Here is a 13,637-nt window from a genome sequence, read left to right as displayed (position 1 = left end):
TTGTGAAAGAGGCCAGTTGTCCTGCAGAATGTCCCACCTTTTCAATCTGTTTGCTGCCTTTTGCTTTCCTCTACTTTATCCTATAAACTTGATCAGATCCAAGTTAAACATTTTTGGTAAGAACACATCACAGTTGATAGTGTCTACTTAATGTTGGCATCTCAGCAGGAGACACATAATATCTGATTGTTCCATTAATAATGCTAAGATTTACTCTATTAGAGTGGTAAAGGCCTGACAACTTCATTGTGCAGCTAACTTTTCTTTTAAGACCAGGAAGTAATCTTTGTGGTACAGTTAATCTTGTTAGAGTGCAGTTTCCTCATCTGAAATGCGAATAATACTGGGTATTGAATAGATAAAATAAATTAATGCACTTAAAGCACCTACGACATGGTAAACATTCAAATAAAGTAGCAATCAGTATTATTTTGGTTGCAACTCCACTATCAGAGAATGTGGAGTAGGAGAATCAAAAGTCTCTCCTCCAGTTCCTAATACTTATTTCTGTTTTCTGAAGGAGGAGTGAGGCCATTTTGGAATCTGATAGAGTAGGCTGGAAGTTTGGTGGTGTTGCTAGAACAGGTTATTTCTGTGGACAAGTTACTTCTATCAGTTTCCTCCAGTCTAAAGATAGCTGCCACGTGTGGAGGGCTTAGTATATACAGACATTGTACTAAACACTTTACAAGCATTTCCACATTTAATTCTGCCTTAAACCCCACGAGTAAGAATTATTACCCATATTTTTCAGACGAGGAAACTGAAGCTCAGAAAAATGAAATAACTTGTGCAAGCAGCACAGCTAGAAAGCTGTGAGACGGGACTCGAAACTGAGGATCCTACTATCTCCTGTGGTTAATGAGACTCAAAAAAGCGACGGTATGTAAATAGCTTGCGCCTGGCTTTACTGCCTTAAGAAACTCATTATTTCTCAGTTGTCACCTCCCCAGCAAGCTTTTCTGACTGTCTTACTTAAAGCTGAACTCCCCTCTTCCCTGCTTCATTTTCCCCCTCTCCCCCAGTACTTGGCTCCACCTAACCTGCTACATATTGACTTTATCATTGTTCTCCCCAATTCGAATGTCAACTCCATGAGGGCAAGGATTTTTGTTTTGGTCACTGCTGTCTTCTCAGCATTAATAACAGTGCCTAGCACAGAGCAAGCAATCATTAGATATTTGTTGACAGAATGAATAACAGGCTTCCGGAAGCGTCCAGTCAAGATGAAACAGAAGCGGATTGAACCTAAGGCACCCTTGTTCCTCCCGGTTCCCGCCTTCCTATAGGTGGAGGGAGGGGAAAGGAAAGCCCCGCCCCTCGCTAGCCTTAGATGCGAGTAAAGCCTTCGCAGCGCAGCGCGGGAAGCGGATTGGACGACCCGGTAGGGTTTCTGAAGTCGCGCGTGACTCGTCGGTTTCTCGGCGTCGGCGCTTGCTGTGTGCGTCACTTCCGGGCGGCGCGGAACGGAGTGGTTAACGGCCTGTAGAGCACCATGCCCAAGTGAGTGGGGCCTGAATCTGGGGGTGTTCGCAGTTGAGGTCATGAATTGTGGCCCCGTGGGGGGAGCGCAGAGCCAGTTCTGGCCCTTGAAGCCTCTGGGGAAGCGCGAGGGTCTGGGGGCGGGAGGGAGACCGGAAGCACTAGATACCCCTTTTAGAGTGTGGCGGTCGGCTCCGCGTAAGGCAACAAAAAAGCCTGATTTATGTCAGGACGCTCTGTTTGACGTCTTCGAATCCTGAGTAGGTCTTTTATTTTATTTTTACCTTCAAAGAACAGCACTTCGGTGGGTGGGCATCTACTAAGTGGTTGTCACCTTCTCTTTTTCTCTACCTTCCATCTCTTTCCAGGTTTTATTGTGACTACTGCGATACATACCTCACTCATGACTCTGTAAGTAGTGTTTTCAATTTCGAAAAATGTTATATGTAATAAATTAGGGTTTTCTTAAGGTGTAAGTTTGTGCTTTTCATCTTGCTGAGGTTTAAGCGCTACTGCTTAGAGAAAATAATTTGGGGTGTTTTTCTCCCCACCCTTCCTGGAACTGTCTTCATAATTTGAAGTTATTAGTCTTCCAGTAGTGAGTGTTTTCAGTGGAAATCCAAAATAATAAAGCTGATTGATTAAATTGGAAAGAAAGGCCTAAATTTGAAAGTGGCTACTTTGATTAAAAACTGCTTAACAAATAATAACAGCAACTAAGATTGAATATTTACTGTGTGTCAGGCAGTGTTGCAGATGCTTTACATGTGTCATCGTGTTTAATGCTCATGATGATCCTATGAGGTTAGTATTATCTCCATTTTACAGAGGAGGAATCTGAGGCAGAGTGTGGACAAATAACTGACTGGATGTTGCAAAACCAGTAAGTTGAATAGAGCTGGAAGATAGGCCTAGCAGTCTAACTCCAGAGCTTCTATACCAGCAGCTCTCAAGCTTCCTGTCTCATGGTCCTGTTATACTCTTAAAAATTACTGTTATGTATAAACAAAAAATTAGTGGGTTATGTCTATTAATACTTGCTGTATTTGAAATTAAAATTTCATTAAAAAATACTTAGTAATTTAAAAGTAACAATAACAGACTTTTTACTTATAACGCAAATAACATTTTAACAGTGAAAGATAAATGTTTTCCAAAACAAAAATTTTAGTATGAAGAATGATATTTTTTTAAGAAGAATTTCTTTTTTTTTAAGATTGGCCCTGAGCTAACATCTGTTGACAGTCCTACTCTTCTTCTTGCCCCCAAAGCACCCAAGTACATAGTTGTGTGTTCTAGTTATAGGACCTCTTAGTTCCGCTGTTTGGGATTCTGCCTCAGCATGGCTTGATGAGCGGTGCTAGGTCCGCGCCAGGATCCGAACCGGTGTAACCCCGGGCCACCGCAGTGGAGTGTGCAAACTTAGCCAGCCGGCCACAGGGCCAGCCCCTTGAATGGCATTGTTTTAACATTTTTTGGAAACCTCTTTATGTCTGACTTAATGGAAGATGGCTAGATTCTCGTCCTCTGCATTAAATTTGTTGCACTGTGTTGTTTTGGTCAAATTATTTGAAGAATCCAGCTTCACATGGATATATAGTTGAAAAGAAGAGAATTTTAATAGCCTTTTTAGATAATTATGAGTGTTCTTTAATACTTTATATTACTGTACCAAAATCCAACACGTGGTTAATTGCAGTATGGAATCTGAAACCATATCAAACTTTCCACACTCTGTTACATTAAAATTCACTGGTCTGTCTTGCACTTCGAGTGGATCTTTTATTATGTATGATTTTGTAACATGCTTTGGTCATTTGGAAAATATTGGTTTACTCAGTTATGCAGGTGTTCTAAGTGGTGACACGTTTAACTATGTAATATAAAAAGTCAGTCGTTAATGTCATAGTCTAATCAGAAACGGCTTTTACGTATTGGGAGGCTGACAAGCTCATGGTGGCAGACCAGGTTTTCTGAAATTCTAATTTGTCTTTGAAAGCTTAAACTTTATCATTGGCAACAAATACTATCTATTGTTTTCCTTGAAGTGACAGGCTCACTTCATTTATCTTTGAGAAGTTTGAATAACCAGTTTGTTTCTCAATTGCTTTCAAGTAAAAATGATGTTCTGTCAGTGAAGCAGCTGGTAGAGCTCACAACTTGAACAATTGCATGCCTGCTTTTCCTTGAAATAGCATTATATTTTGGCATGCAGCAGAAGCGCTTTGTATTTTCTTCCCATTTGTCACCTAAATATTAAAAAGACATGAACTCAAAGGTTGACATTTAATAAAATTAATAATTTTACTGCTTCATCAAGGTGTCTTAGTGAAACTGGCCTTTTTCCCCCTGTAAATACATGAGATTGAAAAATACAGTGATCACTAATGCATTGGGTTGTCATTGCCTTGATTCATTCTAAAGTGCCAGGAGTTTCGCATCATCAGTGCAAATGTCATTACAGTGAAAAAGGAAAGTAATGGCTTAGTTTTATTATGAAATTACTTTGACCTTGCAGACCCCCTGAAAGGTGGTTCTAAGACACCGTTGGGTATCTGTGGGCCACACCTTGAGAACTGCAGCTCTCTACCTTTCTACCTGTGCAGAAACCCGATTAAATCAGAACTCTTGGTTATTTTCATCTTGAGTAGTAGCTGCAGGAACCTAGCCAATGATTTCTTTGTTTTCACTTCATTTGGAATTCTTTCTAACACACAGCCAGATGTAGTTCAGCATTAGTTTATTTGTGGAACATGTTAGTAGGGCAGTTCCTCTTGAAGAAAAATAGTTCTGAATAGTATTATAGGTCGTCCCAGAGGAGACCCCCTCCATTAAGTTGGTATTGGTGGTAGCTTGCCTGTAGATCCCCAGTCTTGTTCTTGTTTTGTTTTTTCTCTAATCTCCTCTCTAGGTCAAACACCTAGTCATAATTTTCTGAAGTTGTTAGTAGGAGACTATGCCTTTCTATCCTTTTTCAGCACTAGATTGTCGTATACCCACTCATCTTGCTGATGTCAGAATTCAGAGAATTGAAATGTCCCTCTTTATAATAAGTGTCTACGAGAAACATCAGGAATCCTTGTAATACTGTTGTTCTATCATGATATCCTGTGAAAACAGTAGGAAATTTCCATGATGGTTGAAGCAATTCCCTGTGGTCGACTTTGAAATGTACAAAACATTCAGTGCTGTAATTTTTGAACTTTTGCTTGTTCTTGGGCATAATTTTGTTATTACGCTTAAGGCTTCCTTGTTGTGTTAGTGTCAGCAGTGGTTTGGGAGACAGGGAAAGACAGTCTTTGTTCACGTAGCGTTGGTCATGTCTGCTGCTGCTGAAGCAGTCCTGTGAGGAGCGGGTATACCAATAGGAGGTAAGTAGGCAGCCATGAGGAGCGTCTGAATGAGACCCGGATTCCAGGCCTTGGCTTCCTGTTTACCAGCTCTGTGTTTTGAGACAAGTCCTTAAGCATAAATAGAAGATAATAATCTTGTGATTTTTTCCATCAATTTTGTTGAGTTGTAATTTGTGTTCAGTTAAATGCACACATTTTAAGTGTCCAGTTTGATGACGTGTCAAATGATTGCACCTTGATGTATATATACATCAAGATAGAGAACATTTCCATCATCTCAGAAAGTTCCCTCGTATTCCTTTGCAATCTCCTGCACCCCTGGCCCCTGCTGATCTGGTTTTTATTACTAAAGATCAGTATTACTGATTTTAAAGCTTGATATGAATGGACTCTTACAGTATATACTCTGTGTATGTGTGTCTCGTTTCTTTTGATTGGCATGTGTTTGAGAGTCATCCACTTTGCATGTATCAGTGATAAGTTCTTTCTGATTAGTAGTCCATTGTACTGTGCACTTGTGATTTTTATAAAGATTGAGACACTGTTTGTAAAGTACGTAGCATGGTGTCTGGCTCGTTGTAAATGTTAACTTAAAAAAACAAAAGATTAAGTGTGTAGAGTCTATTATATGTCAGTTTTACCTCAATAAAACTGTTTAAAAAAGAACAGGGTGCTGGCCCCGTGGCTGAGTGGTTAAGTTCACGTGCTCTGCTTCGGCAGCCCAGGGTTTTGCCAGTTTGGGTCCTGGGCACGGACATGGCACCGCTCATCAGGCCACATTGAGGTGGTGTCCCACATGCCACAATTAGAAGGACCCACAACTCAAATATACAACTATGTACTTGGGGGATTTGGGGAGAAGAAGCAGAAGGAAAAAAAAAAAGATGGGTAACAGTTGTTAGCTCAGGTCCCAGTCTTAAAAAAAAAAAAGGAACAGAAGGATTAGTGGGGTAGAGACAAAGGTCAGGATGTGATCGTATAGAGTCTATATTCTAGAGTCATAGTCCTTTAAAAGAATATATTCTGATAAACTGTTATTTAAATGTAGGTAAGCCAGGTTATTTTTCCAGGAAATGACCTAAGAAAGGGCATTAAAACGGCATTGTGTTCTAGATCAGGGGTTTGCAAACTTTTTCTTAAAGTGTCAGATTGTAATTATTTTAGGTTTGTGAACTATATGGTCTTTTTGCAATTACTCTGATGTTGTAGAGAGAAGATATAGACAATACATGAACCAATGAATGTGGCTGTGTTCCAGTACTTTTTTTTTTTTTTTTTTTAACAAAATCTGGTGGCTGGCCCATGGGCCATAGTTTGCTGACCCCTGGTTTAGATAATAAATATAGTAGATAAATTACCACAATACATTGTTGGATAATGTTTACAAGTGATGCTTTAGCACTGAGCTAAAGCTGCTGAAGGTGGCCAGGCTACCTATGTAAAGGTAAGGCTTTATAAAATTTCTAGTTTTGGAAGTGTGTTTCTGTGACATGACGTTTTTGTTTTACAGCCATCTGTGAGAAAGACACACTGCAGTGGTAGGAAACACAAAGAGAATGTGAAAGACTACTATCAGAAATGGATGGAAGAGCAGGCTCAGAGCCTGATTGACAAAACAAGTATGTTTCAGTCTCCTGTTCTGATGTGGTAGAATGGTCCCATTCTTTCTTGTCCCTGTCTCTGTTGCTTTTCACAGAAGCAACTCATTCTGAATGGTAAATAGGAGCATTCTGGTGTGTTGAATGAAAGAAGGGGAAGGTCATTGGTTTCCCAGGGATATATGAACACATTAATATTAATTATTGGGGTTAGATCAATCAGTTATTGGTTAGACTGGGAAGTTGGGTAGAGAAGAATGAGTTGCCTAATACTTTTTATTGATGTGGACCAGATTTTGTAGCAAATTTATATAAAACCTCCTTTGTCGTGATCCATAGTTTTTAGGACTGTTTTCCTGTTAGAGTAGGAAAAGGTTGGGGGTGGGTTTGTAGGTATCTTCGAAGAGTTTGAGAGACTTTGAGTTTCTTATTCTTTGTAGTCCTGGCAAAGATAACTGATCAAAAAGGAAGTAACTGATGTGCTAGAATAGTCTGGGTATGCTTTGGACTCCTGTGGTACCTGCCATACTCTTTGTTTAGGAACACTTTTGTTGTTTAGGCTAGTTGAGTCCAAGTCACTGACAAAGGACATGTTGCCTTTCTACGATAGATCATTCTGGTGTATTCGAAATGTGGCCTTTTTTAAACCAATTATTGTACTCAGAGCTGGCAGGCAAATGTGGACTTTGTGATGTGATTTTTTTCAAAAAAGCCAAACTATTATGGAAAATTCCAAACAAAGTAGAAGTTTAATGAATGAACCTCCATGGCTGCTCCTGCCCCTGTTCCCTTCACCCGGCTGCAGCAGTCTTGTTTTATGTATACCACGGTTCTCAGACTTAGCACTGTTGACTTTGGGGGCCAGATAATTCTTTGTTGTGGGGGCTGTCCTCTGCATTGTAGGATGTTCAGCAGCAGCCCTAACATCTGCCCACTAGATACCAGTAGCAATTCTCAGTTGTGACAACTAAAAATATCTCCAAGCATTGCCCAGTGTCCCCAGGGGGGCAAAATTGCCCCTGATTGAGAGCCACTGAATATCTTCATCTACTCCCTTTCTCTCTCCTGGATTATTAAGGAGCAAATCTCAGAGATAGTCTCATTTTATTTGAAAAAATAAATTACGTTTTTTTTCTCTATTTGAGAAGATGTTAGAAATTTCTTAGTATTAATAGTTAGCATTATATTCGTTTAGTTATTTTTCATATGCAGCAGAAGAGTTTAGGATGAGTAAGCATTTTTGATGGAAGACTTTTGGAGGAGAGGAGGGGAGTCCTCAGGGACACACCTCATCATGGCCATGATTGTGTTGATATTGAGTCTGCTACTGAGCCAATGGCTTAGCCACTCCCTCTTCAGTCTTTATAAGCTGTCCTTGTACACAGAGTGTGGGAGGTGCCTTTTTGACTGGAAAAGCTCTTATTGGGATATGATTCCTTATAGAGTACAGGCTCTAGTCAGAGGACTATAAATAGCTGTTCCTAAATCTCTGCTCTACGTCAGTTCTTTGGATCTGGTTCTTATTAATTATCAGTGATTTACCTGAGTGATTTGACCTCCTTTGCCCTGGTAGGGTGGAGCGGAGTGGGGTTGTGCCTGGGCTGTGGACTGCATGAATTAGGTAGGGCTTACATTCAGGAATAGACTTTATGAGTGTGTATTTAGTATTTATTTATGATTCCTTTCTAAAACAAAATATAAATGATCTTCAATTTCTTTTGTTTTCATTTGTGTCTCATATTGTCTGAAAGAAAAATTAAAAGTTGATTGTATTGGACATTTTTTAAGATCATAATCCGCCTCAGAGCAGGCTCTTGCTTTGAGATCTTTGTTCCTTTCACATCTCTTAGCTCAGTGCCTTAATTTCAAAACTGGTAAACCAAGATGGTGTGTTGTTTTGACTCAGAACAGCATGTATAGGAAGGATAGAAGTTTTACTAAGCTTGGCCTTTGGGCAGGTATTGCACATTTTTCAAACAAAACTATGAATGATTTGAATTGGTTACAAACCACATCTGTATTAAAGATATGTGCTTCTCTTTGGTAAGACATTGATAGATGGGAGGTTTTCACTCCAATCTCCCAGAATTAACTCAGCCAAAGAAAGTGATTATTTTAGTAAATGGGTTGTTGAATTCTTATTCACTGTGTGTGCTTTTTTTTCTCACTCTCTCCAAAGCCGCTGCATTTCAACAAGGAAAGATACCTCCGACTCCATTCTCTGCTCCTCCTCCTGCAGGGGCAATGATCCCACCTCCTCCTAGTCTCCGTAAGTTTATGAAGTTTTTATCTTAAGGGGTGTAACTGGGCAGATTATCTTTTTTTGGGTGAGGAAGCTTGGCTCTGAGCTAACATTCGTTGCCAGTCTTCCTCTTTTTGTTTGAGGAAGATTGTCACTGAGCTAACATCTGTGCCAATCTTCCTCTATTTTATGTGGCTGGCTGCCACAGTGTGGCTTGATGAGCAGTGCTAGGCCCGCACCTGGGATCCGAAGCTGCGAACCCTGGGCTGCTGAAGCAGAATAGGCAAACTTAACCATGACACCACTGGGCTGGCCCCCAGGTTATTTTTTGATTTTGCTAGATTATCTCACAGTTGGCTTTCAAATGCTCATTGAATGAATACATAGATAGTAATAGAAAACAACTTTAGTGGTATAATTTCTGAAATATCTTTAGAGTATCTTCTGATTGCATTATTAGTAGGATATTGTATTTGTGGCATCCCAGGCGTGGATCTGAGACAGATTCAGTGGAAAGCTCAGAATGTACCTGTGATTAGATGAGCTCATATATGAAGAGGTATTGCTGAGTACATTATTTATTGTTGCGAACACTGAACCCTGGGCCACTGAGGGGAGCATGCAAACTTAACCACCGGGCCACCGGGCCAGCATCTCAACTCCATTATTTTTAACAGCAGAGGTCTATGGTATGAATGTACCGTAATTCACCTCACCTTTTCTTGTTGTTGGACATGTAAGTTGTTCCAAATTGTTGCTATTGTAAATGATACTGTTAGGAATACTTCTGCATATACATGTTTGTATTTCCAAAGAATCTTTTAAATCTAGGTTTTGATTTTTTTTTTCTTAAAGATCTGAAATTAGGTACTTGCAGCTTATGTACATCAGCTTTTTTCTTAGGAGCTCTGCAGAAGGTATAATACCCCCTTTTTAAAAATTAAACTCTCTTAGAATTTTTTTAACCTGAGGAGCCTGACTTAATTTTATACTTCTGTCTAGGCAGGCTTGTTCTTGCTTTTTGGTCATAGAGTAACTGAAGATTTGTGGCATGCTGATTTTTTTGAATCTTCTGTTAGAAAAGAAACCATGAGGAGTCTTTTGTTACAGAATTTGGACCAGATCATAAGACCCTATTTGTTTCATTAAGAACAGAAAATGGTAATATATAAGTATATCTTAACCTCAGGCCCCATTCTTTATTTCAGCGGGTCCTCCTCGCCCTGGTATGATGCCAGCACCTCATATGGGAGGTCCGCCCATGATGCCAATGATGGGTCCTCCTCCTCCTGGGATGATGCCAGTGGGACCTGGTAAGTTTGAATCTCTTTCCTTCTAGGATGCTCCATTGTCTTGTAATTCTCCATTTAAATGGAATTCTTAATTAGCTGTCTAAATGTGTTATTGCAACAAATTACATTTGGTGAATCTGTAATGATAAAGAAAAAGAAATATTTGGTTTATCACTCTAATTGGATGGTATCCAAAGAGCATGTGCTACTAAAAGCGGGGTAAGGCTGCCTCTTTTTTTCTTCTTCTCCCTCCCTCCTGTTTCCTTGACTTCTCCTGACTTGTGGCCTTTTATAACGAAGAGAAAGATAGATGAGCTTGTTCCGCTGGAGGATAGAGGGAAGGGTGGATATATACTTGTGCTGCTACTTTTCTCAGTTTTGATTTGGAACAGAGCTACCTCCTATTGCTGATTGAGTCTTGCAGCTTAACTAGGCCAAATTAGTACATGAAAAGGGTCTTAGGCGTGGTAGTCTTTTATTCAGGAGGGGGAAAAAAACTTACACCTCAAGCATTTTAACATAAACTTAAATGTACATTAATTTGCAAATTTTTCTGATACTTTGTCAGGGCCGTTGCTTTGAGAACGAGTCTCCTAATTGGAACACCATATACTTCTTGCATGAACCAATAAACTACCCATAATGCATCCTTTACCAGCTGTAGTTTCATTTTCTTTGAAGTGGTTAGAGACCTTGTGAGGCACTCTAGTTCCAGTCTTTTATGATCGTCTCACCTACCAAATCTGTGAGCACCTTTTGGGGATGATTTGCCTCAGTCTAAGTATCAGCTTAGTTTTAGAGAAGCAGTTCTTTTTTCACACTCATATTTTGTTGGTTTGAAGAATAAATTATGTAATTAGAGTAAATACAGCTGACATGAGAAGCCTACAATTCAGCTGGTAAGACAAGGTGCAAAGAAAGGTATAAGAGTTGCTTCCCAGCCAGAAGCATTCAGTGTGCTTGCTGTGGCTATCACTTAGAGGGGTGGGAGAGTATAGATAAAAAGAGTTCCTGCCTTACTGGCTTGTGAACCCAAAACACATTCAAAGTGACTTGGATGGCTTCTTTTGCATTCTTAAATCAGGGTCACAAATTCAAATTCCTGGAGGGGTTAGGGTTGTGGTGACTGGGGAATATATGACATCTAAAGAAGGCTTCTAGAACTCAGCTTCAGCCTGTGGTTGACATTTGAGAATGCAGGCTTGGTGTTTCCACTTCTCCACTTATATTGTCTTTAACGAGGATAAAATAGTAAGATTATGGAATTTGCATTAAAATAATTGAGTATTTGGGGGGTGGGCAGGGATGAGAATGGATGGGGATAAGATAAACAAAGTTGGCCATGGGTGGATGATTGTGAAAGCTGGATGATGGGTACATGGATGTTCATTATACTTTTTTCCTATTCTTGTGGATGTTTGGACATTTCCACAATAAAAAGTTGAAAAAAGGAATCTAGACTGACTTATTAGTAATTAGACTTATTAGTTGCCAACTAATTAAAATTAAATGCACTTTGGAGACCAAAGAAAACAAGTTTATAGGTCCCTTGTTTTCAATCTTTGGTCTAGATCAGTTTTCTCTAAGAAATGCTGAATATAGGTTATGTTATGCTGGGATTTTTTAATAAGATATTTATAAGTTTAGTATTCACTGTTCTTGTTGAAATTGATCTTAAAAAAATTCTGTACCTGTTGGATTTTGTGTCTTTTATATACTTGTATTTTACTTTTTGTGATAGGCTATATTCAGATGTGAATATAGTTTTCTCTTGAACCATTTATTGCAAGCCTTTAATCAAAACGATTTACTTAAAAATAAATAGGTAAAATTTTATTTTTTCCTTTTTGCTGAGGAAGATTAGCTCTGAGCTAACATCTGTTGGCAGTCTTCCTCTTTTTTTGCTTGAGGAGGACTAGCCCTGAGCTAACATCCATGCCAGTCTTCCTCCACCTTATATGTGGGTCGCTACCACAGCATGGCTGACAAGTGGTGTAGGTCCGTGCATGGGATCTGAACCTGCAAACCCAGCCGCCAAAGTGGAGCACGCTGAACTTAACCACTAGGCCACAGGGCCTGCCCCCTAAAATTTGATGTTTAGAAAGACAATATGTAACATGAAAATGAGGCATAATAGAATGAATACCTGTGAACCCAACACCCAGCTGAGGAAGTAGAACATTACCAGTTCTGTGAAACTGCCTGTGTTCCTCCCCATCCTCCACCTCTCTGCTTGCCCTCCCTTCCCTGGCTCATTTATTTGGCTGATGTATTGATGAGACACTTTAAAAAATTCATTAATACTTCCTAAAATGCGTTAGAAAAATCAGATTTTTGTGTGTGTGCTGATTGTTATAAATCACATTATTGCCTGTTATTTTTCTTGACTTGAGCTAAGTATGGTTACTGACAGGTTCCCAGCATGGGCCTCCTGCTCACCTTTCCTACAGCTCCGACCAAACGCTTAGTGGTAAGACTGTCCTCTGTGCCTGTGTACATCCATGAATAGCTCCTGGTTATATGGTGGATAGAGCTAATTAAAAGAGCTGACTGAATAACATGTGACTTAGTTGAGAATTTCCCTGAGTGAGTAAAAAAGATCAATTTAGGGAACTAGTATCTGGAAAGCAGTGGTGGTTTCTGGCAAACAGTCTATTAATAGTTTCCCCCTTACTATCATTAGATCATGATTCCCATATGGTTCTTGTGTTGACCTTTTTGTTTTTTGTTTGAGAATGTCTAAGTAATTGACAGATGTGATGGATTTGTTGCATTTCTTCTGTCCAGTATGTCTTTTTTCCAGCATTTTGCAGGGGGGGCTACTTTTTTGTCTTTAATTAGAAAGTCCCATCAAGCTCTCTCATAAGTAGTATTTTCTGACTCTCCTTTTTCCTTTTCTTTATTTTGTCCTGTAGCTCCTGGAATGAGGCCACCTATGGGAGGCCACATGCCAATGATGCCCGGGCCCCCAATGATGAGACCACCTGCCCGTCCCATGATGGTACCCACTCGTCCAGGAATGACTCGACCAGACAGATAAGGAGAGAGGGGAGCCTCTTTCTATCGTTTTATATTACTTGTTCTACTTCACCAGGAGATCATGGTGCTGTGACTCTGGGTGTTTTCTGACAGCCTGACAAGGAAGACTTGCTCCCTATCCCATCAAAGAGAGAATCGTTTTGGAGGGGAGTGGCGGGACAAAAAAAGCAGCGGTTTTCATTTGTATTGTGAAATGTGAAAATAAAATTGTCAGCTCTTTTAGTTAAAAATGTGTTCCCTTTTTTCTCTCCTCTGTATTCTTCGTGTATTATAAAGGAGATGAAGCATTTCAGTTGTGTTTCTCTGGCTCATTCTCTCTTTAGCATGCCCTCTGCATGACATTCTTTTCCCTTAGCTATAGAGTAGATCCCTTTGGGCACCCTGCCTTTATTTAGTAAAGTTCTCTTGTACAAGACTTGGGTAAATCTCACACTTGTAGAGCTTTTGTTGATTAAAATAATAAACAGCACAGTTGGTTAATTTTTCATGTGAATACTACTTTGTCTAGTAAGTGAAAGATTTTAAGTCTTTTATGCTGAAGTAGGGAAAAAGACTTCACAGTGAATGCATGTCAGCCAAAAATGGCAAGAATTGCCTTAACTTCAGCTTCTTCTTTCTCTCAGCTCCTCTT

The 13,637-nt window shown here is 39.7% G+C and overlaps 1 protein-coding gene across 3 annotated transcripts; it reads left to right on the top strand.

Moving 5' to 3' along the window:
* Window positions 1–1,357: 1,357 nt before the first annotated feature.
* Window positions 1,358–13,298, top strand: SNRPC (small nuclear ribonucleoprotein polypeptide C). 3 transcript variants are annotated; one of them, XM_014846278.3, is made up of 7 exons: window positions 1,389–1,503; window positions 1,851–1,893; window positions 6,346–6,454; window positions 8,613–8,702; window positions 9,884–9,988; window positions 12,381–12,437; window positions 12,883–13,298. In XM_014846278.3, exons 1-7 carry the CDS (start codon window positions 1,496–1,498, stop codon window positions 13,005–13,007), a joined length of 537 nt encoding a protein of 178 aa, XP_014701764.1. In that variant the 5' UTR covers window positions 1,389–1,495; the 3' UTR covers window positions 13,008–13,298. The 3 variants fall into 3 exon arrangements, with proteins under 3 accessions (XP_014701765.1, XP_014701764.1, XP_044632433.1); XM_044776498.2 differs by lacking the exon at window positions 1,389–1,503 and adding an exon at window positions 1,615–1,742; XM_014846279.3 differs by lacking the exon at window positions 12,381–12,437 and having other exon boundaries at window positions 1,358–1,503; window positions 12,883–13,236.
* Window positions 13,299–13,637: the final 339 nt, after the last annotated feature.

This window comes from Equus asinus, chromosome 8 (assembly GCF_041296235.1).
Source record: "Equus asinus isolate D_3611 breed Donkey chromosome 8, EquAss-T2T_v2, whole genome shotgun sequence".
Lineage (NCBI taxonomy): Eukaryota > Metazoa > Chordata > Mammalia > Perissodactyla > Equidae > Equus > Equus asinus.
Note: the sequence above shows the minus strand (reverse complement) of the source record. Positions and strands in the feature narration are given on the sequence as shown.